Source organism: Notothenia coriiceps, unplaced genomic scaffold, assembly GCF_000735185.1.
Source record: "Notothenia coriiceps isolate Sejong01 unplaced genomic scaffold, NC01 NC01_scaffold00017067, whole genome shotgun sequence".
Lineage (NCBI taxonomy): Eukaryota > Metazoa > Chordata > Actinopteri > Perciformes > Nototheniidae > Notothenia > Notothenia coriiceps.
The window spans coordinates 654,174-681,032 of NW_011349768.1; the positions used below are offsets into that span (position 1 = coordinate 654,174).

Consider the following 26,859-nt stretch of genomic DNA (forward strand, 5'->3'; position numbering starts at 1 on the left):
CTTAAGAGGACGGATCACGTTTTTTCAGGGCCGCGACAATCTCCACATGTCACCCCTATCTCTTTATAATTTTCGAATTGATACATTAGTGATCGCATCATTTTCATGAATTCTGAAAATTCATAAAAGAGATGGGTAGGACATGTTGCGACATTATCCAACTAAACAAAACGTGATCCGTCTCTTCAATGCTGGTCAACCACAGACCTGTATTTCGAGCTATTTTTCCAAAAAATCCTTATGGGGAAAATTGCATTGCATTTTATGTCGAAGGCAACCGCGGAAGAAGCTTTATTAGAAATTTAAAGTTTCAAAGCTGCATATATAAACGTTAGCCCGCCTAGTAAGAAAATGTAAATGCTTGGAAAGAAGCCTTTTTGCACCTTGAAAATTATCTCCTGTCTTTAAATGCTTCCTTTCAAAAACTCATAACTGCCGAGTAGAAATTGTCGGTGCCAACCTATAGACGCTATCTCCTTCTTGTCCTAGATGATTATCCATCACCCCACACAGAGCTTGTAAGCTACACTTATTAAAATCACTGCGGAGGTCTGGGATAATTGGTGGTTACCCTACAAGGTAGGGTTTTAAAAGGCAGCCACATGTGTGAGATTGTGTCCTTCGCTCGAAGTTCGGGTTTCGATGAATTTGTATCTTAATAGTTGTGTCATCTAAATTGGAAACAGTCGCAGAAGCCGGAAGAAAAGCTGAAGGTGCCTCAGATCCTTCACCTACATATCTCTTCAGGTAGCGGGCAACTGCAGTCTGCGGGTGGGAGTCATCTCAATCTGGAACTGAAGGAGCTCCTTCACTGCTTTTCCAGTTTTTTGGTGTTTCTGCGGTGTATAACACATTCAGGGCATCTTGTGCAACACACTTGCCTAAGTGCACCACAATTGGGACGCCAACACTTGGATTACATACATTGGTGCCTGTATGAGAGCCTTGCTGTCCATCTGTGAAAGCAGCTGGATCAGATTGTCCTTGGTAGCGACCTTGCTGCACCATGTGCTTCAAGGGCCCCATCAAAAACATTTGCCATCGGGTGTCAACAGAGGTTGAAGTCTTCCAAAAGCCATTAACAAGGACCTCTCTCTCCTGTCAGACACGTTTACTGCCAAAAAGCTGGTGTCCTTTTAAGCTACTTGGTGATGTGGCGTTACAGTGGGGCCTCTTCAAGGAATGGTCTGCCATTTCACTGGCGAAATTAGCGAGCAATCCTCCACCCTACTACTAACGATTCTGGCAATTGCCTGCCACTCTTCAGACTGATAATCATGCCTAATAAAAGGGAAACTTTTACATCCCTCCCAAGGTGCATCTTTCATAAAAGGTTCTTGCTTCCAAAATTCAGTTAGGCCAGTCCCGGGCACACCACTTCCCCTCTCCTTTTTTTCAAGTTTACCATTGGGTAGACGCATTTTATAAACACCTCAGCTGTTTAAAATGCTCTGGGGTTTGGGCTGGAAGGCTTTGATAAGGTCAGTGAGCAAATGCCCCCTCCTGCATAATCAGTGTGAACAGGGAGCCAGGTTCATCCATTTATCTGGTCATTCCATGGCTCTGTAACAAGACCAGTTGCGGCTTCGCCAAATCCATGTGGTTGGCTGCGTTCATTCCACGAGCAGGTTGCGGGGTCGACCCAATCCATGTGGTGCGTGGCTGGTTCATTCCACCGGAGCAGGGTTGCCGGGCGCCAATCCATGTGCGTGGCTGGTCATTCCACGGAGCCAGCGTTGCGGGCGCCAATCCATGTGGTGGCTGCGTCATTCCACGAGCCAGTATTGCGGGGTCGGCCCATCCTTGTGGTTGCGCTTTGTTTTAGGTCCGTGCGTCATTCCCGGAAGCAGGTTGCGGGGTCGCCCAATCCATTGTGGGTGGCTGGTCATTTCCACTAGCAGGTGCGGGTCGCCCAAATCCATGGTTGGTGGGGCTTCCGGGGTCATTCCACGGTAGTGTGTCATCTAACTGCCACACCATCATTTGGGCCATAGGGCCCCCAATAAATAATCTCAAGATCGCCATCTCTTGTATGAACCATGTCACGATCCCCTGGTACATCAGGTTGAATAATGCTGGCTCCACTTCCAGTAAAGATCTACAACTGGGGTTGGAGGTTAACTGCATCTCTGCCTCCTCTTCATCTGAGGGACAGGCTCCACTTTCCTATATTTTGTACGGAAGGGTACAATCTAAGGATTTTACGTTCCTGGCTTTCTTCATACAAGTTATCCACAGTGCTAGAACTGGCTGACCTGTACCTGAGCATAAATTCAATTTCAGGTTGAATAATATGGGAGCTTTCTCTTGTCCCTTTTTGAAAAACCATCTGGGAAAACAAGTTTTCAGCATTTCTTTGATTTTCCACTAATGTTTTGTCCTTGCTGATGGATCAAGGTGGTTTGCGTTCCTCCACCAGTTGATTGCCGTTCACTTGGTTTGTACCGTTTCTGCTTTCCATCGCAATCCATCCATCCAAGGTTCAACCCGTCTCTCTTGCTTTTCTTAGCACTTGTATTTCCTGCCCATGGCTTTCTTTTTGCAGGTACTGTGCCTCACCAGAGGACCAAATCTTCTGTCGCAGCCTTTGAGCATTTTGTGTCTTTTCCGCTCTTTGGTTCAAGCCGATGAAGTTTGTTATATGCCAGGCAGAAGGCAACAGTAGCTATTCTATCTCCAGCTTTAGGGGATGTACTTTGCCAGGTCAGCATCCGTCATTACAGGGTATTTACTGATGCATCAATCTGGAGAAAAAAACCCAAAAACAATCGTTGGAGCATGAATTATAATTAATATTAATGTGCCGAAATAAATAATAGAATTATTGAATGACTTGACTCTTAAAACCATTGAGCTACATTATGTTCAAATCAGCTTTCAATTGGGAATACTCTCCTAAAATGTTCAACACTCTACCAATTTTATTTGTATTGCCCAAATTTTCCAACCATCTGTTATTCATCCCTGCTAAAATAATTTCATTAAAAAAGAAAATCCAATTTCGATTTTGTAAGCAAACACTAACCCTCACTGTGCCAAAATGTGTGCTTTCTGGATTCAACAAAAAAATCATTGATTGTCAGTTCTTTGACTTGTTCTTCATCTTCAGGAAAGGTCATTACGCAATTCACACTTTACATTCGTACATATGTAAAGCTGGCTCTTACCTTTTCATTTTTCCAGCTTTTGGATAAATTCCTCAGAAATGTTCCGCTTAATTAACAAACCCCTCAGCTCAGCATCCATTGTTTCAACTGTCTGCTCTGGAAAGAGGAATTAAACCAAAGTATAAATTGGCAAACATTCACCAACGTTTACGATTGCAAAGAACTGTGGATTTGTAAAAGTATGTTATGGTGACATTGTAAATCCATTGAAAACACTTGATGTAATGATAGGATGTTTATGCATAGTTACAATGCATATATGTTACCACTAGGTTGCATTAACATATATCGACATATAGAAGTGAGTAGAATCAAGATGTAACTTGGTACTGCTTGTTGGCTAATAAAGTGCTAGTGAAGCTAGTCCTAAAAGATTCAAGGACGTGTGTTATTTATAACAAATAAGAACATTACCACTTGATGCACAATCAAAAGTGTTTTATCACTACATCCCGAACATGGTTGAAAAACTAGTGTCTGACACCATTATATCCTAGCTGCTAGTGCTACCGGTATTAGCTTGTAAACTTAGCAAGTTGGCTATGTCGGTCGCTGTGCCTTAATAATAGCGCAGCACAAACTAACAGGTAGGATGGCCAAATTACATCAGTTAGCTGCAATTCAATGTTTACATATCATAATAATCAACTTAACTTACCTATCAAGCAGAAGGAACTTCTCTTCATGCTTCGGGGAGAAAGGCTGGTCTGTATTGTGCTGTAGGCTACATTATATACCTAACTATCTCGGCGCATGAGTTATTAAAGCGTGCCACGAGTTATTAAGCGTGCACGACGAGTTAAATAAACGTGGCCTCGTTTTATTTATTTTTCTCTCTATGAACCCTCCAGGGCTCCGTACTATTCGACTGCAGGCATGGCACTTCAGAAATGGCATACCCATAAGGAGGCTCCATGCCGCAGTTTTTGTGTGGTTGCTGTCTTTAATTGAAAGCCCTGGTGGCCGATCTGCTCATCCGTCATACTGCATCATACAGTCAATAACTTTCGTTGTTATAGCATCTGCGTTAAAGTATGCTAACGAATATAAGAAACTTTTTCTACAACCAGGTAAAGGCACATCTTATATAATCATTATAGTATAAAAAAACAACAGAATAAAGGAAAAAAACTGGTGCACCAGATTGATGCTTTTAACTTCAACATTAAAAAATATATTCCCGGGGAGCATGCCCCCCGGACCCCCTTTAGAGGAGGTTTAGGGCCCTTGAATATTGCTGAATAACACGTTTTATTTATACATGGGATAACTACAATAGGGCTGCACACAAACGACTAATTTGGATAATCGATTAATCTATCAATTAATGAAACGATATAATCGACTATTCTGACTATTACTGTATGCCTTGCACAATTTCTCAAACGCTCTTATTTAGCCATCAACTTTTAAGATTTAGGGCTTGAGGTTTTTTTAGGCATGTGAAACTAACCAATGAAGACATAAAGATGAATAATACTTGATTCAAAAATACATATTAAATGAACTTAACAAATTGTTTACAAAATTAACATTTGCTTTTTATTTAAAATAAATAATAATATTTTCACATCAAAAGAAACCACAATGTTTTAACAAATCGTATTAAATAATCTGATGACAGAACTGTAAACAAATAAACTGAAACTTTAACAAAATAAAGAGATAACTCTGTTACCTCTAATCATTAAACCCATGTTTGTATAGTATGTGTATAACTCCGACAAAAAAAATGTGTTGCATAGACATACATAATACCTGAACGGTGGAAACGTTACCGTGGATGGGGGCTACAGAGCTACTAGATAAGGACAGTTGAACACGGTGCATTCCCTTCCGTCTGAATATGTGGTGCACTTTTGCTAAATGTTTAGACAAATTGCTCAGTGTTACCGCCCCATTACATGCTAAACACTCTGCAACGAGCATTGTTCCACCTCAAGTACGGGTAACATTTAACCACACCTTGGAAGCTTCTCTCCGCACCAATCCCGCCGTGTGTTGCTGCATGTAGCAGCTGCGTGGTGATAAACTCGCCAACCTCCCCCCTCCGCACATGGGAGAAGAGAGATCTCGTCTGATGGATGGAAAGATCGAAATACAACACGACCATACCACCGCATTTTTTTGTCTTTTTGACATATTAGAAACGAGTTGAGCGACACTAAGACTACGAGATAATGTTTGGTAGCAATAATACCATGATCATTTCTCAACTCGCTACTCGGAGGGAAGTTGCTGTTCATATGGGCCTTGAACACCTCCGATAATGCCTCTCCACGTGTACCTTTCTTTGGCAGAGCGACGCTTGCCTTTACAAAATCAGGCAAATAACCTTTGGATGTGACATCACAACAAAAATATTCATCCTCCCATTCTGGGTGGAAGTGGTATGTGTTTTCAGCTTTTTGCTCAGGTCCTGCACTCTCATTTTGTTGTTTGTCTCTTTAACTTAATTTGAGTTTCACAGCACTGTGCCTGATTTTGTATCGCTTTGCATCTGGGTTAACAGACTGGAAAGCGATAGTCGCTTTTTCTGGTCAATCAAGTAAACTCCCTGAATTAAAGTGGTCAGGGAGGCCAAGGGAGGAGGGATCAAAACCTGTTTTGTCTATTTTAACGGAGCTGGATTCCTTTTTTTTATGAATGAATCGCAATCTTACCAGCATTGGCCCCTGCGGTCACGACGTACTGGGGCCTCTGGCTTGTATGGGGAGTTAAAAACTTCTTAACACAGAGAAAATACCTGTCTATGTTGCCCCAGAAAGCGCCTCGTTGGAGAATTTTTCTTTTTTCTTCCTAGGTACAGTGACATGACCATGCCCAGGTCCAAATGGAACCATCCGTGGAGCGCCACACACACACACACACACACACACACACACACACACACACACACACACACACACACACACACACACACACACACACACACTTTCTCAGCTGCGATACTCCGCGGAGTTTCGCCGGCGCACTCAACCTTATCTTTTCTCAGCCGCAGCTGCGTGGATCTCCACTCACAGTTCGCCACACACTCACGTGTTTGTGCTCAGGCTGAGTTCAGGCTGAGTTTCGCGCTGTCTCGCAGCAACCAGGACGTGACACCAGTAATACAGCTCACACTGTCGGCTCCTCGAGTCTCAAAGGGCGGAGCAGCGAGCCCCGCAACGTCCCGCCAACACAGCACCCAGACCCCACACAGCATTCTCATCTGTTTGTCATTTTTTGGTTGCTAACAACCGCCATTGTAACACATAATGGCAGATTATTACCTACTCTAACTTAAAACAGGAGAAAACGAACAATCCAAAAGAAAGAAAAAGGGGTTTGCACTCCTGAGAAATAACCAGTCTACAAAGATAGGTAAAGTAAAATAGCTCACAGCAAGCAGAGAAGGACAAGATACTCTCAAAGTGCGAACACAGCACAACAGGACAAAAGATCTAAAAACGCGCAGCGTTGGGAGTATGGAGAAGTTGAGTCAGAGAGAGATCCGATGAACTGCACTAAAAATGCTCCCATCTCCTCAGGTGGACCAATCAGCTAACGAGCACCACCTGCTTGCTCACTCACACACACACACACACACACACACACACACACACACACAGACACAGAAGGAGGGAAAAGCATACACACAAATGACCTAATGACCCAGGGTCGTAATACTTCAACAATGGAATTATGATCAGTAGAAATGGCCATGACATGGGACCTTTAAGATAAGATATACTTTATTGATCCCAAGTAATACAAAGCACCATGTAAAACATGCAATTTAGTGGTTAACCTGGTATTTGTACTCCACTACATTTATTTTAGTTACTTTGCAGATTCTGATTAATGATGTGAAATATAAACAACCCTTAAATCAGACTTTAGTTACACCAAAGCGGCAAACTCTGGGGCAGAGCCGGGACGCCAATAAGGAAGTGCCACAAACTGAAAGGAGGAATTTCCATAGACCCCCATGTTAAAATGCCCAACTTTACAGCAGAAATAAACATGTTTCTACCCCTGGATGCAATAAAAATTATTCGGGATATAGTTAGATTCCACCTTAATGATTATTAATTGTTGAGTGAATTGTTTTATAACGCGACCCTTTTATTAGGGTCTGAGACCAGAGATCGGCGAAGACCCTATTGAAATCGGTCGTGCAGCGACCGATAAACCTGCGAAACACACCCAAAAACAGGGAAAACGACCGGCAAAAGCACAGAAAAGGTTCGGAAAACATGACGGCTGATAGGCCGCGCGAGCCCAGTCACGTGGGCGCAGAATTGCATAATTAATATCGTTACGATCAATTTAGTCGCTCGCGATGCGAGCGATAACCATGCAAAACCCACAAAAAACTGGGAAAACGAGGGGCCAAAGCCCATTAAAAGTGGCCTAAATCATGACAGTAGGTAGACCACGCGACTACAGTGGGCTATGCCCACGTCACTGTAAACTGTTGATATCGGACCGATTATTTGTTATGATTATTATTTGAACACTTTGCGTGTACTTTTGACCCCCACAATTATGTGAAAACTCACAAAATGTTGCACTCGCGTCAGAAGTGTTGAAAATCGCGAAGTGTAATTGGTTCCGGAACTTTGCGTCAAAAATTGTGTAGGCCACGCCCACTTCCGTTTTTAACGTAAACTCCCCCCACTTTAACCTTCACTTAAACGAACAAAACTCGCTACGCATATCTAGGGTGCGGAGACGAACAAAAAAGCCTCTTGGAGGGGTATAAAATAACGTACAGGAAGTCGGCCATTTTTTATTTGGCGTCGGAAAAACCTCCTCGTTCTCCGCGCAAAATCTATCTTCTCCTAGGGACTTTATCCGTACGACTCGAAATTCGTCGGGTAGCTTCTCGAGACATGGGCAATTTAAAGTTATCACGGAACTTTTTTTCTTTCGCACGGCATAGCCGTGATTTGGCGCCAAAGTTTGCGTTAGCTCGATGCTAGGCGATCCCTCGCCATGGAACACGATGATGTCATAACGCCCACTGACATGCTCCGAACGCCACCAAACTTCACATGATGGTTAACACTGCTGCCCTGAACAGCTCTAAGTCAAATCTGATGTTAATTATGTGGCGTTACCATGGCAACGGATCCTTCGCCATAAAACACGGTGTCGCTGTAACTCCAATGGACACGGTCCCATCGTCCCCCAATCTTCACTTTTATATCACCGGTCCATGCCTCAACAGCTCTACGTGAAATCTGATATCTCACCATTTGTCGTTTCCATGGCAACGCTTCCCTCGCCATAAAACACAATGTTGTCTTAAGTCAATGGAAAATGGTCCAGACTGCACCAGAATTCAGATGATGGCTAATGGTCCGGCCCTCAACAGCTCTACGCCAATTATGGGATGTAATCATATGCAGTTGCCATGGCGACAGATCCCTCGCCATGAAAGATGGTGTTGTCCTAACTCACTGGAAAAACGTCCAAACGGCACCAGACTTCAGACTATCATTAATGGGCCGGGCCTCAACAGCTCTATGCCAATTATGGATTGTCATCATATGCCGTTTCCATGGCAACTTATCCCTCGCCATAAAACACAATGTTGTCTTAAGTCAATGGAAAATGGTCCAAACTGCACCGGACTTCAGATGACAGTTAGTGGTCCGGCCCTCAACACCTCAATATGACAATAGTGAGTTTTCCTCAAAAGCTGTTGCCATGGCAACGCTTCCCTCGCCGTTAAGCACAATATTGCTATAACTCCTGTGTAAATGGTAAGTGGTATTAAACCTGTGTTAAAATAATGACCTAAAAGCATTGCTTGCTCAGTTCCAGCTTGTCTCCTGTCCATGTCTCAGTCTGCTCCTCACACTGGAGGTGTCCCACTGCAGGAACAGGTTTCTGTTCACTCATGCATGTTATCACTGGTGTGATTGGGAGGGTGGTGGGTGCCCTTGTTAGGATGGGTGGGCCTCACAGACCCGTGCCCCATGGTGCTTGTGCTGCCTGGGATGTGCCAGCCTCCTGCTGCCCACTGTCAGCCTGTATCTCAGTCATTGTTCCCCCCGAGGGTGGAGGTCCCTGTGAGGCCCGACCCCCTCATCTCTCACCCACCACACGGCCTGGTTTCTAAGAGAAAGAATGAGACGAAGACAAACACATCAGAAAAACCTTCTATATTGTTGAATCCATATTCTGTACTCTCGTGTTCATTAATAATCACTCTTGATGAAATGGTCACATGCTGTAATGGCAATTTATTGGTATAATGGCAATGTATTGGAAAGAGGGCTAAAGCATTTTGCTGCCATCCAGTAGGCTAAGTAAAGTAAATGAGCCTCTGTTTCTTACCTGTTGTCAGTTGCCATGGCTACATCACTTCAGACGCAGGTTTTGTTTTCTTGAAAGCAATTACATTGTCAGTTCTGAGGAAATATGACAGTTTAGAATTTATTTTTTTACTATAATAAAAGGTTATGGTCATTTGGCTAATAGTTGTAATGCTTTCTCTTCTGTTTGTTAAAACCAATATTCTAGGTTGTTCTTGGTGTGAATAAGTTCCTTAAAAATAACAAAAGCAAAATCAATGTATCCTACTTCAGTTGTTCCTCCATCACCATGACATAGCAGTAGCACTGCAGTTTATTTTTGCGACTCAGTCATCATCCTGCTCCATAAGAAACTCACAAAAGAACCAAAGCTGAAAATAGTCCCCAAATAACACACTTTTTCTTAGTTTAACTAACGTTTGCAAAAAACGACAGTGCCCAGCTGTTTACTAAAATTACTGAGCCTTTTTTTCAAATGAAACTATTAAATTGTGACCCATAATTAACAATTAAAATTGTGCGTAGTAACTAATGGGCTTCATGGAATTTGCAGTCAATAAGAAAAATATTGACTTATAGCTGAATTTTAGTTCAAAAGTTGTCCGGCTATTTCAGAGATATTTCACTTTCACAAACTTGGCAGTGCTGGGTTAAAGTGCTGCAAGCTCAAATGAATGTAAAAGGAAACCCAGTGAAGTGTACATTATTTGTTCTTCACAGTGTTGTTAATTTTGTCAGCTGTTTTATAAATTAGTCTTAGTCTTGAGTCCTATGTCCTTCTTCATTTTTATCCTACTTAGTCAATATTACTGCAGGATGATATAGTCATAGATAGAAAATAAGGTACCACTTTACAATAAGACTACCCTTATAAAGGATTTATAAAGGGTTTATAATTAGGTTATGAATTAGGTTGTAAACACTTCACACTAAGCCTTATATTGGTTACTTAGCGAGAATCAACTCAGTGAACAACAGATACCAAGGATGCTGGCTGATGAAGGACACGAAGTAAGCTAGGTACCCAATATCAACGCAGTGAACAACAGATACCAAGGATGCTGGCTGATGAAGGAGACGAAGTAAGCTAGGTACCCGGTATCAGCGCAGTGAACAACAGATACCAAGGATACTGGCTGATGAAGGAGACAAAGTAAGCTAGGTACCCGGTATCATCGCAGTGAACAACAGATACCAAGGATGCTGGCTGATGAAGGAGACGAAGTAAGCTAGGTACCCAATATCAACGCAGTGAACAACAGATACCAAGGATGCTGGCTGATGAAGAAGACAAAGTAAGCTAGGTAGCCAATATAAGGCTTAGCAGTACAGATACATGTGGGCTCACTATTTGGCAAGCAACCGGTCACAGTTGCCCTGTTTATCTCATGTCTTATAAAAGCTTATTCATGATTTATAAAGTGTTCACAACCTAATTAATAAATGAATGACAAACTATTCGTAAACTCTTTATAAGGATAGTCTTATTGTAAAGTGGTACCCTTTTTTCAATGCCCTTCATGCTGGTTAAAAGATATATCATCATTATAGAGTAGGAAAAGTAGTATAAATATCTTGGATGTGATAACACAAGGGGAAGCATGTTTTTAACAGATATTCACACAAATAAATCCAAGAACAATGTGAGTGCCATTCACAGTTTGTTCTCTACATAAACACCATCAAGAGTGCACTCGGTTTATTTGGCATAAGTGTATGCCCAGATGTGTACTTGAACTCTGCACATTCACCAGTCATATTTCATTTCATTCAAGTCTTCCTGCCTCAAGTGAACTGGCCATTGTCCAGCGCTGCATTCAGAAAAGCCGAAGAGAAGGGTGTTTGTGTGTGTTGGGGTTGGAGGGGCACAAAAGAAAGAAACGGAGAAGAAAGAAAGAATGAAGGAAACAGGGTGGGGAGTTGGGTCTGAACATTGTGTGGTCAAGGCATTTGGGTCAGGTATATAAATCTGTCATCTCCTTCCATGTTTCACTAAAATGAAAGAAATAAAAAGCTAAGTTTAGCCCGAGTGAGACAATTGAACCGAGCTTCGGTGCCCTAACGAAAGACAGATGTCTTTTTATAGGTGCAGGGGAGTGCAAAAAAGGTTTTGATCTATTTATGCAATCCAAAGCCCACAGAGCATGCATGGCACAGTATGGGCCGGGTGGTATGAACAACATAATAACACCAGCCTTACATTTGATGGTGCACCAAAACATCAAGACTAAAGCAAATGCAAGCTCACAGATAACTTGATACCTTTTTCACATGTCAACGCGGCTGACACCCGAAACCAATAAACATGATGAGTAATGTTATGGTACCAATACAAAAGCTGAGAAGGAGACACCTAGCTCCCTCTGGGGTTGTGGGACAGTGTGGGGGGGGGGAGATATGGAAATGTTCTAAGCCTGTACGCCTGAATGAATACAACCCCAAATATTACTCAACAGTAGTATTAGCTGTAACTGGACACTACTTTACTGGCACACCCTGCATACTTACAGTAATGCTACAGAGAAACAATGAAACCCGTCACTTTCTCATTGCAGTATCTGAGAAAAACATACTTGTATTACAGTTATTCATTTGTTCAGGGGAGTTGTTAACAAATAGAAGATTACAATATCAAACCAACTACTCAGATAAGCCAAAAATGATATAATCACAAAGATAAGTGGAGTAGGATGTGTTTCCAGAGTTGCCACATAATGTTAAGGCTTGGTCTCCAACATTTGCTGCTAGAATTAAGATCTTGCATTAAAAAAAACACTTCCATGAGAGCCAACAAAATCAGATTTCAGCAGTTCAGATCTAAAAAGCATCTCAAAACAAGCGTGCTGTTACGTGCAAGTCCAACTTAACTTCCATCCTGCAGCAGCCATGCAGTCAGTCCTATCAGACCCAGGCAGCGTCATTTGGCCTTTATTCCCAACAGCCAGACTGACTCAGAGTGAGAAGTATTCATGTCTGTGAAGGCGTTTCATGTTCTCAGGATTCCTCTTAAGAAGAAAACACTCCCACGCTCTTAATAGTGCAGGTCAAGTGAGACTTACACGCAGAAGAACATGACAAAACAGGCGAGAGTTAATAAGGCCCGGACTATTTACAATACGAGATAATATCACACAGTTTATGCCAAGTGGATTCAGTTCTGTTGTCCCGCCTGATTCCTGTTACAGGCATGTGTTCTCATGTTGTTTTTGTCATGTTTGTAACAGAGAAAAACAGAAATACAGTTTGTGATCAAACTTTGATGCATGTTTTTCTGTGCAGCTCACACTAAAGACGGGACATCCCAGGGAGATGAGTCTGTTCTTTACGTCACTGGAATCTTACCTTGCAACTCAAGGAAGTATTACCTTTCAGACATAACTTAACTTCTAAAATATTTGAACCTGTCTAACACCTGTCTCATGTCCGTGCAACCTCATGCCAGTGTTGAAGTTGACAGGGCTTTATTTTAGGCTTTGAATCCCTTTTGTATGTCATTTTTGTAACGTTCAACAGGAAATACCTGTTGCAGCAGAAACATGTTTATTAACTAGAAGCATGCCTGCATGTTTTCAAAGGAAATCAGACAATCACTGGAGCTGCGGGACTGTGGTGGGGAGAGGGGACTCAAATAATCTGCACAAACTCTCACATAAACACACACACCTGAATACCAACAAGTCAGCTCCCCTGAGAGAAAGGAAATGATCAGGAAGTCAGTGTTTCTTCTCATCTAAACAGAAAAACACCTGCGGTATATTTTTACCTTGAACATACAGCTAAGACCAGGAAACACATAGCTGACTTCTTCTCACTTAAAACAATGTGATACCAAGCATCCTGCGTGAGACACACGACTACACTGACTGACTCAACCCTACATCACGGTATCTCACACGCCCGTACAGCTCTTCTCAAGCTATTTGAAGGTACCTCAACCAGGGATATCCCAACTCATGAAGATTATCACTTACAGCTACATTTTGATTATGAATGTAATCGTAAAAGAAATATAGCTCACAGAATTTCCTTACACCCAAAGCAATATTTTTGGATGATTTATGTGGTTTTATGTGACACCAGAAGACCAAAAACCTGAAAGCACCATACAGGCTATGATGGAACCCCATAATAGTACCCCCTTAAAATAAAGAATATATTCAAATTCAAGCATATTCTTAACCTTGAAAACATAATGTCAAAAATGTCCAGACAAAATGTGTTCATATCTTTCTAAAGTTTAAAAATAAAGGCAAGTCTTTGTTACAAATGTGTTTGGCAGACTTTTGTACTGACTGTGAAGCTGTGTCTTCAGGAAGACATGCAGCATGACTCGTTAAATGTCCAGGCACAAAACAAGAAGTCGCCTCATGATGCATTCAAAGAACAGTCGAGGCTAATTTCTCCCTGACCCTGAATGTTTTAATAATCTGCTGACTACTTCCTATCATGGAACTAAGACTACAACCCAAAGGGACATTGAAAGCTCACAATTAACAAAATAGAAGTTTACTAATTCAGATCTTTCAGAGCCAATATTGATTTCCATGGTCCGCTATTCATCAATTGTGGTCTAAAAATGCAAGCTTCATATTTTTAAACTGATGAGAAAAGCTATATGTATATGTAACGTTTTACAAATAAGGAGAACTCCATCTAGATAACATCTGCGTTCGTGCTTCTCTCTCTCTCATTTGTGGTGCTAAAAATAGGCAGGAGACAAACTTCTGGTTTCTGTAATAGCATATTCGTTTCACAACCATCATCCTCTTTCTGTGGGCCTCTGCAGCAACACACTGAAGCAGTGACACACACACACTCTTGCACAAACGCACGCACACGTACACACAGAAACAGTGACTTCCTGTTTCTAAAGTTAGTCTGCACCATAACATCCTCTCAGTTCATTTAGGCAAGCAGAAGCTGCTATTTTGGTTGAAAGGCTTCATTTCTGCAGCTTGAGAGTCACGGCAGTATTTATATCCACACTGTGGCCCTGAAATGTGCTTTGTTTATTGTTGCCGTGAACTCCACAGCGGTAATTGGATAGAGCTACGTTTGGAAGTAACACATCAGGTTAAATGCTAGCTTCTATTTGTATAACACTGGCAGCAGGACTGAGATTTATGCCTGGGTAAATAGGCAACAACGCAGTAAAAGTTCAACGACGGAATATGTCATGTGTTAAAAATATAAACAAATAATGTTAGTATTGTTTTTAATAAGATATCACATGAGTGTAAGAACTTGTCAGGCTGACACTGCGCTCTGTATTAACAAACCTCCTAACTCAAACACACAATAGCAACTCTATGACAGCTTCTCCCCCATGCTGGCCACCTTCACCCCTCCACCTATCTCTCAGTCCTTCCTGCGTCCCCCACCGTCCTTACGTTGAGAGGAATCCACAGCTGTTGGGGACATTCTGTCCCTCTGCTTCCGAGCAGCTGGAGTATCAATCTCCTTGTGTTTGCATCCGTATGAGTGTGAGCTAGTATGTGTGTCCTATACGCGCCAAGGTATTAATAGCGTGCAGTTGTTTCTTTTGAGTGTACACAGCAGGTCTTTGTGTTTGCATAAGTAGGATCTGCCTGTGCGACAGTTGAGGCCGCGTGTTCACGGCGCATCGGTGCTGGCGTGTGTTGGTGCCAATTTATTAATAGTGACTGTCCATTTGTTTCTTTTGAAAGAACACTGTGGTTCATTGTGTAAGTTTCAGTATATGTTACCATGCTGGTTTATTTTTAGCGTCACCTGTCAGTTAACACTTGTGTTATTGTGTGTCATCACGCACCTGGGTTTTAGGACATTGAGATGCATTGCTGTTTCTCAATATATATATAGCATCACACCAGTTGTTTTTATGAGTGTGTGTGCCTATAAGTGTATTAATAGCAATCCCAATTGTCCACACATGCTCTGTATTTGCACGGCGTGTGAGTATGTCAATTATTGAGCCTCATATCAGAGTTACTGGAAATGAGTAATGGTGATACTGGCTTATTCTTGTATTGGCATATTGTTAGCAGAAATGTGTACAGAAATTGGTCATACATACATCACATTTGTCTTTATTACATGCATTTGTGATATTATGTCTGACTTACCATTTGACTTGTATATACAATTTAAGTTGTAAAAAATCATGTTATTTTTAGACAACTTTAATTACTATAAAATGTACTGTTATGTCAATTATTACATTTTGTGTAAATGAATGATTAATGGTTTGATAATTATTTGGCTATAAAAAGAAAACACATGTCAACCACAGTTTTCCAGAGTCCATGGTGACGACTTAATAAAGCAAGAAGTTCTAACATTTAAGAAACTGGAACCATTCAATATTTGGAACTTTTAATATTTCAAATAACGGTTTAATTGTAAAAATAGTTGTAAATGAATCAACTGATCAATTAAGCGACTGATCCTTTCACACATTTTCAGAAACAAAATGTGAAGAATCATGGTCATAAATGTTTGTAATGCCAAAAATGTGTGTTCTTTAAGTCATGAGCATGTGTTCGAACCATTGCAATAAACTCTGTAAAGCATACCACACATCTCACTTCCTTTTCCCCCAGGCTTAATAAGTCACAACTTATTATGCCACAAATAAGCCATACTTTCCTACACTTGACTGTGAACAGGATAATCACGACACACAAGTAAAGATTCCTTCATCATCTAGCCTTTTCTTTTTTTCTCTCATCAATCATCAGTACAGTTTTGTAATGCCCATGCCAATCTTCAACCAAAAGGTCAGAGGTCAGACAGTTAGAAGACTTCTCTTGAAGTTGTGTCCCTGAGGCGGCGCAGGAAAAAATATGAGGGGTCGCCGGCTCAGAGTAGAACTGTGTCTAAACGAGAGTGTCACAATCTACAGTAGCATGCACTTCACTGTGATTCTCCAGCTTGATTTCTCACAGCCAAAACAGACTGACAATTGTTGAATGGGTTCATTTTTTTCTCCTGTGGGTTCTAAAGGGTCATTTTTTTGGAAGGGGAAACCAAAGCTAAATTTGGCCCAGGGAACTGCCATAGGTTGGCATGAGACTGAAACCCTCTGTCTTGTTTTGCCGGGAATATGTGTGACTGCCAAGAAAATGGACACTGGTGCTAGCAGGTGCTGAAAGATAACACGGTCCATTAGAACCGATACACTGCCTCATTCAGACAAATTATTACCTCAATTATGCAAATCATGACATGAACCACTGTTTGACCTGAAGGGAACACCGGCTGATTTCCTTTATGTACTTCCAACAGTATCTGATTCATGTCTGTACACCTTACCTACACACCTCCACCCGTGCTCCATGATCCTGCCTTACCAGCTGTTACATGAGTGAATGTGGTCTTTATGCAGCCACACACACATACATACAGAAATGCTAGATTATATTCGTTTTTTACATGTAAAAAGACACAGGGCATGAAGGTGATTTGCCTGGGAGAACAGGCTCTCATGCTCACTTCCCTAATGAGTCGCCCATGTGTCTGCGGTATACTGTGTATCACAATCTGTTATTGCACACTGGGTTAGAAGGCTATCGACACAGAAGGGCTTCTTTGTTTCAAATCCACCCTGCTGTCAGTGAGAATAAGGTTACTGTCTTCTGGTAATAGCCGGCTTAACTGATGGATTTTAATAAAGTTACTGTCGTTGTTTGAACTTTCCCTAATTAGCTACATTTTTCCCCCATTATCTCACGCACACACACACACACTTGCGTGATAGCACAAGCAGAGTGACGGTCCTGTTGCTGTGTTTTTGAGGAGCGGTATCAGTAGTCAGCTGAGTTGATCTTAATAAATCAGGAACAGGAAATGTGATCTGGGGCTCTGGCCGGCCCAGAACACTGTCCCTATTGTCAGAGCACCGCTGTGGCTCACACTGGGAAACACAGGAGACTTTTAAAGGTTATCTGTCCTGGGAAAAGGTATTCACTTTCACAACTAGAATGTTTATAGCACATAGGTGTACAACATTTCTTTATATAAAACGATGATGCCCTGATCACTAAATAGATCTATACATTGATGTAAAAAAGGCCTTTCTGGGGTGGTCAATAAAAGCTCTTCTACCAGTTTTATAAATGATTGAACATCTGGTCAAATACATTTGAAAGAAAGTGATTATCACAAATGGTGAAAAGTCCTCCATCGGTCATCTTAGTCATCAATGCAGCATTCACGGTACAAATATAGCACTGAATTTATCATGACCTCATTTTAATAAGCTGAAGACTTAAAATACCTTGTGAAATGCATAAAAATAAAAATAAGGTCATCAGCTAAGGGTTTACGAAATTGTATCTGGCAGTTTTCACTTTTTTAGACATCTAACACTTCACCTATTAATAAAACAGATCTATCAATAATGATAATGAATAATACTTCAGATGACCTTCAATAAATGAACATGTAATCACATCTTTTTTTATACACGATAATGTTTAGTAATCAAAAGGAAAATACTTTCAGACATCAACAATTTAAGAAACAGTTAGCAGGTTACTTGATAGGGGGAAATATTGCAGCCCTAATTCCGAACCTGTTCTCAACATGATATAGATACTGATAGGTATGTGCAATTCCTTGTTTCTGGCTGAGTGAATTTCTCTTACTCGATTATAATACAACACTTTTTTCTCAGCCAACACCTTAGAGAAACCAAAACAACTCTCCACCTCTTCCCTACAGTATCTGTGTTAACCACATGGTGATTTGAATGCTCAGAAAAGCCTCGACCTAAACATTATAATCTTTTTGTTCTTTAAATAACCTAATATCTGTATAAGGGTTACCCACCAAGCAAAATGAAACCCATGCTTCATACCTCAACTGCAACACATGAAAAACTGACAGCTCACAACCACATCGCACTGTAAATGACTAATATGAATTATAGAAATTGTAAGAATTACAGTACAACTAGTTGGGCCAGAGCATGACTCAGGGGAGGGCACATGCCAACTGTAGAATCACATAGGCGATTTGTGTTGACATACAAATTAAAATATATCTCTATTATGATGATGTGTCATTTCAACCTGCATCCATTCAGCGTTTATGACTTTGACAAAGCCAAACCCAGAGGCTGTCACAACTTGTTGAGCAAAAAAGCCTCTGTCATGATCAGTTTTATGTAGGATGACACTAATCATGTAGCATTATGATCAGATGCCTGGATACAGTATTGTCCATGCTGCAGAGACAACCATGCATGCAAACAGCTAGACATTCAAAGCAATAATGATCCCTGCTGGTTATCTGAGATGATGAGAGGAAAAGAAAATGAGGACGAGATCTAAAGGGCAACAGAAAGGGGGCAGAGTATAGGTGGTGTCGATTCCTTTGGCATGGCCCACATGAAACTAATGTAACTGTATCCGTGCAGCACTGAGGCTATGACCTCATCCCGTCCAGAGAGTGAACCTGGACACATGAGAACATTATTCCACGCATGGCTGCCCTTTGAGTGTGTGTGTGTGTGTGTGTGTGTGTGTGTGTGTGTGTGTGTGTGTGTGTGTGTTTTCATTTTCTGGGGACTGAAAAGGGCAATTTTTATGACTTCTGTCATAATACAGAACACATACTCACACAACACAGCTGCCTGCACCCAAAATCCATCAAACAACCAAACATCTGTTGCCTAGTAGTGAATGAGTCAAACTTTTCAATGACGTTATGGGCAGAAATACATCCAATAGGAAATTCTACACTAGCACTCACAAAGAGGACTTAATACCATAATTACATAGGCTAATTGTTTGGTCTGTTTATCACAATAGGCACGTTGCCTGTCAGATTAGGATAATTACCACATCGAGTTACAGGTCCAGGCAGGTAATGAAGCTAAGGTTGCACTCTGGCCATGTACTACGTTTATTCTGATCAAGGAAATCATTATGACTGTTTTATTTTAAATTGCTGTAGCCTACTGCAGTTATTCAAGTGAAAGGAGCGGAGGACACTACCTGCACATTTCAATCTCAGCCATGTGAGCTTTTACCAGGGGCGTAAAGTAACTAAGTATATTTACTCAAGTACTGTAATTAAATACACATTTAAGATACTTTTAATTGACTTCATTACTTCTATTCTTTGCTACATTGTACTGCTACTCCAGTACAATTCAGAGGTAAATGGTGTTCTTTTATTCCACCACATTTATTTAATACACATTTGATTAATTATTTGAATTATATTCAACACTTTAATAAGACTTTTGTTACACTGTCAGTAACATTCACAAGCTACCCTGCAGTATAGAAAGGTAGCTCTGCACCTTTACAAGCTTTGAGAAACAAACTACTGCATCAACAACTATAATCAAAACATAATAATATATATTATTCTGAAATTGATCAATTTGCATAATGAATACTTTTATTTTTGGTACTTTTAGTGATGCTAATACTGTCCTTTTACTTGAACATTTTAAATGCAGGACTTTTACTTGTAACAGAGTATTCCTACACTCTGGTATTTTACACAGGTACAGTATCTGAGTACTTCTTCCACCTCTGGCTTTTACACCTGTTGAGTTTGGAAGGAAGCCAGAAGAAGGATAACATGGATTTCAAAATGTTCATGGTACGCAGCTGATGTTTATCTACATTTTAACCACACAAATAGTTAAACAACAAGTTCAAGAATGTGAGCTGAGACACGTCTTGTGCACAAGGAAGCAGAACACTAGCAGTCGAGTTTCTTTTTGATAAAGTTATTACCTTTAAAAAAAAAAGTGTTAGGTTTGCTTGCTTACTGCTCGCTCGGTGCACGTTATCAATATATAAACTGAAAACATCGCCTACCGTTTGGAGGTGACGTTCAAACGCGACGTATTTCCAACTTCATGCCACACTGGAGAATCTGACAGCCAGGTTTAAGGCAGCTATAGCAAGTAAGAAAAAAGAAAAACAGATAAAAAACTTCGTCCCACTGAATGTCCTTGTTACTTTGACTAAGCTGCTCCGGTCGTTTTAGTGTCAGTTTAGCTGCCTGGTGTTTAAAATCAAAACGTTGGTTCCAGCCGTTAGTTAGCACGCGTCTCTGTCAAAGCTGCTACACGGAAAGCTAAGCTAAAACTTTAAAAACGCCTCGGTTTTTATGAAAGACAAAGACTGAGCTCCGTCACCGAAAGCTGCTATCCACTTGTCTGTCTCTTGCTCACTGAACGACGGAGGTGAAACTGCAGATAGACCACTCTCATCCGCCTGTGTGAAGCTGTGCGAGGGCTCCATCTGCTGAACTCAGCTGGGTAAGAGGGATGCTCTCTCTCTTTGTGTGTGTGTGTGTGTGTGTGTGTGTGTGTGTGTGTGTGTGTGTGTGTGTGTGTGTTTACTACAGTAGGTACATTTACTGAAGTCTCAAGTTTGTTCTAAAGTGCAAATTTGAACAGACCTATCTATCTCCAATACCACTATATATTTCTCCTCCATTGCTTTTCAAAGGGAAACATTACAGGATAGTTTTACTCTGCTGCTACGCCTATATTTATTTGAGAAAATATGATGTATTGTTATGGATAAATGTAAGGCAGTAGAGTTTTGATCCTTTGAAATTCCCAAGTGACCTGGAGAAAGACACATACAAATAGATTAAAAAAAACTAATCATAGTGAGGAGCATATAAAAGAGGGCAGTGAAAAAGGAGCAAGTAAATAGCACTTTGAGTATTATCCCTATCACTTGTGCCATCTTGTTGATGGTAAACTTTAAGGTCGAAACAGTAGATGAGTTTACATTTGAATTGCTTTTGGCTGTGTGTTTTACAGCAATACAGCTGTAAGTAGTGTGTATCTTTAGGGCACTTTTATGGGATCAGACAAGATACTTTTAAGGGAAAAAGGCCAGAAATATAAATAAATCCAGATGAAACACAACATAGTTAAAAGACATGTACATATTCGGTCATATAGAAGGCTTTTCATATAATTCTATACATCCACTTTACAAAAAAAGTACATTTCATTGTGCAGGAGGGGGTTGCAGAGCCCTCAAACCTAAGAGAATGTAAAAAGTAATTTGCCTTTTTCCTGATTTCTCGGTATCTTTATTTCTGACTCTAACGACTTTGTAAAGCCAAAGGCAAGTTTTCGAGTCAGTGTCAACAAAAAAGTTATAATCTATTTGGGATGTACAAACGCCTGCAACAACTCTTAATTCAGACAGTGATGCCACTCCTCACATGTCCTCTCCCAAACTAAACTCTCACTGCTTCTCACAGTTGAGCTTGTGGACAAATCCACTATCTACATAATTCGATCCATCAAGATAAACCAATCTGGGACATACCAACCAGTAAAGCTGAGCCAGTTTTTATTTCATGTGACTCAGGCATGTCCTGGTCAATGACTATACTGTTCAGTTAAAATTATGTAGCTAAGGGGTAAATTATGGCCTTAGTTAGAAAAAGGCTGTCAACATAACTGAGTTTAATTTCAACAACAGTATGTCTTTTCCCTTGTGCTCTTCTTGGCAGGGCTTAAGAGTGCAACCTCTGTCACGAGTGTTGACTGTGTCCTGAATAATTTGTGATACGTAAAAGCAAATTGAATTTCACAGATCTCCCATTTTCAACTGCACATGCTTAAAACAGAGTTTCCTCTATTTGCAGATGTAGAGAGAGCTTGGTATCTGTTGCTTTCCCATTTTAAACAGATTATATTTGAGAGATTATTTTTTTATGGCCTCTACGAATAAATTCATCAGCCATAATCAACCATCAATCATTCTTGTCAACAAGTAATTAAATAAATTGTCCCTATCCGTATGTCTCTGGCATTAAATGCTGAACTAACACATTTGGATACAAATATTTAAAGTGCCTGATATCTGGTTATAAAACGCAGCCCTGTTGACATTTTGATACAAAAATGTTTACAATGAAACTATAATCTGCCACGAAAAAAAAATAATTTGCAAAAAATGTACACAATAATGAACAATAGGACTTCTGAGAGGTCACTGTATTTATAAAAAATGAACTCTGCACCAACATTTGTGTTTCTGGTAACAGGTCATTGGAGCGCTCATTCTTTTCTTAAAGCATTACACTATTTCTGTACTGTTTCTGTGTCTTAGCGCAGTCAGCTTGTGATCATTTGGATCTGTGTGACTGACTCAGACAGAGAGAAGGCCAGTCATGAGACCGCTCAGTGAAAGCGAACAATATGATGTGGTAAAGTCATCCTCAAGGCTTTATCACCAGACTCTTATAGAGATGCAATTTTTGGATTTTTTTAAATGGAAAGCCAGAACAGTGAAGAATGGAAAAGACACATATATGGCATACATGGTTAGGACTCAAAGGTGGAGTTTTGCGGGCCAGTACGACTCACTCCTCTTCCAGTCACAGGAAGCCAGTAGGAATGAGAGGAATGCAGTCAGGCAATACGGTGATGGAGGGAGCAGCAGTTGCAGGGCAAATTGCCAAAAAAAAGTGAAAGAAAAGGAGGGAGTCAGGGAAATGATAGTGAGAAAGTGATTAGGGAGTGAAAAAAGGCTAGGGCACGAATAGTTAAGATGCATGGCTCCAGAGCCGCAATGACACATGTAAGAGTAATTGTTTCGCTCTGATCTTTACACAGTTTAATGGCTAATGTGGGGGATATTGGAGTCAATGACGGAAGTGCCAAGGTACATTTGTGTGACCCCTGGAATGTGTGGAGTTATCAGTCAAACACATTTCCTGGTATCAGGAGGCTTCGGGTCCGCATTCAAGAATGTGTTATTCACTATGCAGCGGGTCATACTACCTCACATGCACACACATATCGCAAATTAACACATGCACACAGAAACACATAACACAGCCGCAGTTACATCTGTTTTTTCTTTTTTTAAGCTCATTGTTTTGCTTTTACTGCCACTTTCGCTGCACTAATCAAACCTGATAAGGCAGATTATTTGGCCTGCAAGTAACAAATGGTTGTTTTCATTATCGATTTATTTTCTAGATTGCTGTACACTAATTCATTGATTTTGTCAGAAGAAAGTAAAAAATGCCTAGTTATTGTCATGTAGCTCAAAGAAATTCAGTGCACTTTAAAATAAAACTGAAAAGCAGGGCATCTGTTTCTAAATGATCAATAGGTAGACCAATCATTGCAAGTCAATTAATTTTATTGTGTGGACAAGCTCAGGATTGATCTCAGTCGATACAGTATAACTGTACTCAGCTTTCCGAGCACAAAGCAGCAGACAGGCAGAGTAAGCAACTCGCTGGTGAACATGGTGAAGCATTAAGCTGCTGAAGAGCCAAATCCCTCAGTTGTTGGAGGACACCAGAAACACAAACACTTTCAAAGGAAATAATCTATCAATGTTGTTCCACTTCCCCAAATGGCCAAAAATAGCAGTTTATGCAGCTTTAAATCCCTATAGTTGAATGATTAAAAGAGAAAAGACATTCAACCAAACTATGAATCTACAGATCGTTGCCTTGTTGTATACATAAAAGAAAAAATGCTCCATTACGCATGTAAAACAGTGGTTGTGAAGTTCTTTAACTTTGCTTAAAAGAACATTTCACGTGAGCAGGTAGGCCACGCGAAGCTCCTGCTGGCAGCTGTGAGGTGACTTTGAAGCGAGAACGTGCTGGAGGCCGCTCGTTGCGGTGCGAGCTCTCTAAAGCCTTTCCATTCCAAACAGCAAAGCAGAGTCAACCCACAGAGGGGATACATAGCATTCAGCACTCGCCTAGTTTCTCTGGAAACTGACTGTGATGCTGGAAAGTGTTGCTTTACGACGCCTTCACACTCCTGTGTGCACACGTGTGGAAAAAGGTCAAAACATAAGAGTTGAGAACAGTGTGTACCCCTTTGAAAAGGTTTGTGGCGAATCTCTAAATTACATGTCAAACTGAAAAACCTGAGAGGTGACGATTTCACTGAAACCGCTGTGAAGTGAATGCTCATTTTGAAATCTCCTTACAATGTACATTCTTTATTGGGCTGTTGATACATTGAGAACTTTTATTTTCTAACATCCACATTTAATGAGAGAAAGTATACATTTGCAACAAGTAGAGTGCCATATATAATGCATGGGGTGATTATGTAAAGGAATGTAGTAAAAAGCTCAACCTATCATTAACATTAACTTTATACTTCCTTCTAAAAGGGGTTTCCATCGCCGTATAGTTGTTGTTGTTGTTGTTGTTGTTGTTGTTGTTGTTGCCACTATAAATCTCTTCATCCACTCAAAAAAATGTTGGCCTTTTTTTCATGTACAATTAAACTTCCCAATAGCAGTTACATTTCATATCCAGCGGATTCTTGCAATTTTCCACAAGGGGATGATACACAAATAAATGACTGCATTATTGATTGTTATCTAAAGAGTAACAACTGCTTGTTCAGGTGAACTTACTGTCAACCACATATTTGGAGATCCTTTTTTAATTCCTTTACAGCGCTCACTTGACCTCAGTTGGCAGCCATTGCTGTGATGAAGAACGGTCTTAAGAACGGAGAGGTGAACTTTTTTGGGTCGTCAAGATTTTATTATAAATCCTGATTAGTGTACTGGCTAAGCAATTTGGAAAATGTGCTAGAAGAATTACAAATGCAGTCATTTTGGTGACAGAAAGCAAAGATGCATTTAAGTTTTGATTGATTGGATATTTTTGGATAAAGTTGTCAGTGGTGTGCGTTTCTAAGTTTTATATTAAATGTTTAAAAGAAAAAAACAAATAGTTATAGATATTTATCAAAACGTTTGGTTAGGCTTTAATACTGTATGCAAGATTGATGTCACAGCATTGAAACACACAACGTTGTTTTTCAAGACAGTGTGCCCTAAAGACACAATGTCTTGATTCAGACACTGTGAGACGCAGTGTGACCAGTGACCCTGACAGAGTGAGAGTTACGTCCCTGAGGGCCACTCCCAGCGCTCTGTGGCCTCTTAACCTGCTGCCCCTCGACCTTTGCAAACCAAACAAACTCAGTCCGATGATTTATCACAATGACAGATATATCCACCATCAAGTTCATCAAGACATTTTTACAGCTTTGCTGCTGAGACTGATTTTCCACGTTGGACGTTTCTTTTTTCTCCCGCGATATAATTAAAGATGCCTTCAGTTATCATATTGCGATTGGCAAATCAATTATTATGAGATAATCTGAGGTACAGGCGATTGATCATGCTTGAAGGTTGATTTGCTAGAACACATATCAAACTGCATGTTTTTGATGGGGTGGAATCTCTCTGTTTTTGTATCAGTTTAAAACTCCCTAAAACAGACATCTGTGTTCATCACCACAGGCTAAATAAACCATGAATGTTATCATTATACTCCTATTATCTTTCAGAGAGAGGAGTTACAGTCTAATTTATAGCCCAACAAACCACGTACACAAGTCTCTAAAAATGGAGCAGCACCAAGAGTAAAAATAGAGCAAAAATTTCGTGTTTTGGGCGAGAGAGGCTGAGGCCAGCATTTCATCTTATGCAGGAAGATTTATGTACAGAGCACAAAAACAAGGAAGGAGCGGTGAAAAACTAAACCTGCAGGAGACTCTTCTTACTTTATAATGAGATTGACCAAGAATGTGTAAAGCATGTGGCAGTACTGATGTGATGCATAGGGCTTGTCCAGACTTCTGTGTCCTGGGCAAAAATTCACAAATAAGATGAATCAGGCACATCAACTTTTTTTCCAATTTTTGCTGTACTTGCCTAAAGGTCCATCAGCACAGAGGACAGCCGCTGTTGTGACAGCAACTCTCACTGTGTCACATCTTTACATTTTTCTGGGCAAATACTCTTTCTCATTTCCGTCTCTTTGATCCGTCTAACTTAGTATTACAGTGAGGGACTGTTGTTGTGCGTCTCCCTCATTCTTTGCACTTTAATACTTTTTCTGGACAGACTAGCTCTCCAGGGTGGGTGGGTCTGTTTCCAATTTTCACCCCTTCCCCGTCCTGAGAAAGGACACTTTGAAAACCAAACAAATAAAAAACCCAAAAATGAGCTACAGTTATTTCCTTTTTTCTCGCTGCTGCTCACCACAATGTTTCTTCTTGCACATTTTATGTGATTTGCAGATATAGGAATGTAAAGTGTAGCAGCTTCACTTGAACAAACCTAAAAACATCTTAAATGAAGCAAAACAAAAACTGACCATCTGCCGATAGTCACAGTGAAGATGAACCAAAGCAACAAAAAGATACAACACTTTTTCCTCAGCAGCTAAACTTCTAAAATCCTCTCTTTAAAATATAATAAGATGCCAAACTTCCAATTCAGTCATAACAGAACACTTTTTCACAGATTGATATATGATGTGAACATTTGCCTACCAGTTTTGGGTGCTGACATCCAAAGAGGGGTCCGTCAACAAGCCAGTCCGTCACAGAGGCCGTGGTC

At 40.6% G+C, this 26,859-nt stretch overlaps 1 protein-coding gene across 1 annotated transcript in view; it reads right to left on the minus strand.

Moving 5' to 3' along the window:
• Nucleotides 1-26,855, minus strand: part of LOC104950042 (histone deacetylase 7-like) — a 232,818-nt gene extending 205,963 nt beyond the window's left edge. Inside the window, exon 1 of the mRNA XM_010776482.1 lies at nucleotides 26,793-26,855. Within this exon, the coding sequence (XP_010774784.1) occupies nucleotides 26,793-26,811 (19 nt within the window). The 5' untranslated portion in view covers nucleotides 26,812-26,855. The remainder of the gene's footprint in view (nucleotides 1-26,792) is intronic.
• Nucleotides 26,856-26,859: the final 4 nt, after the last annotated feature.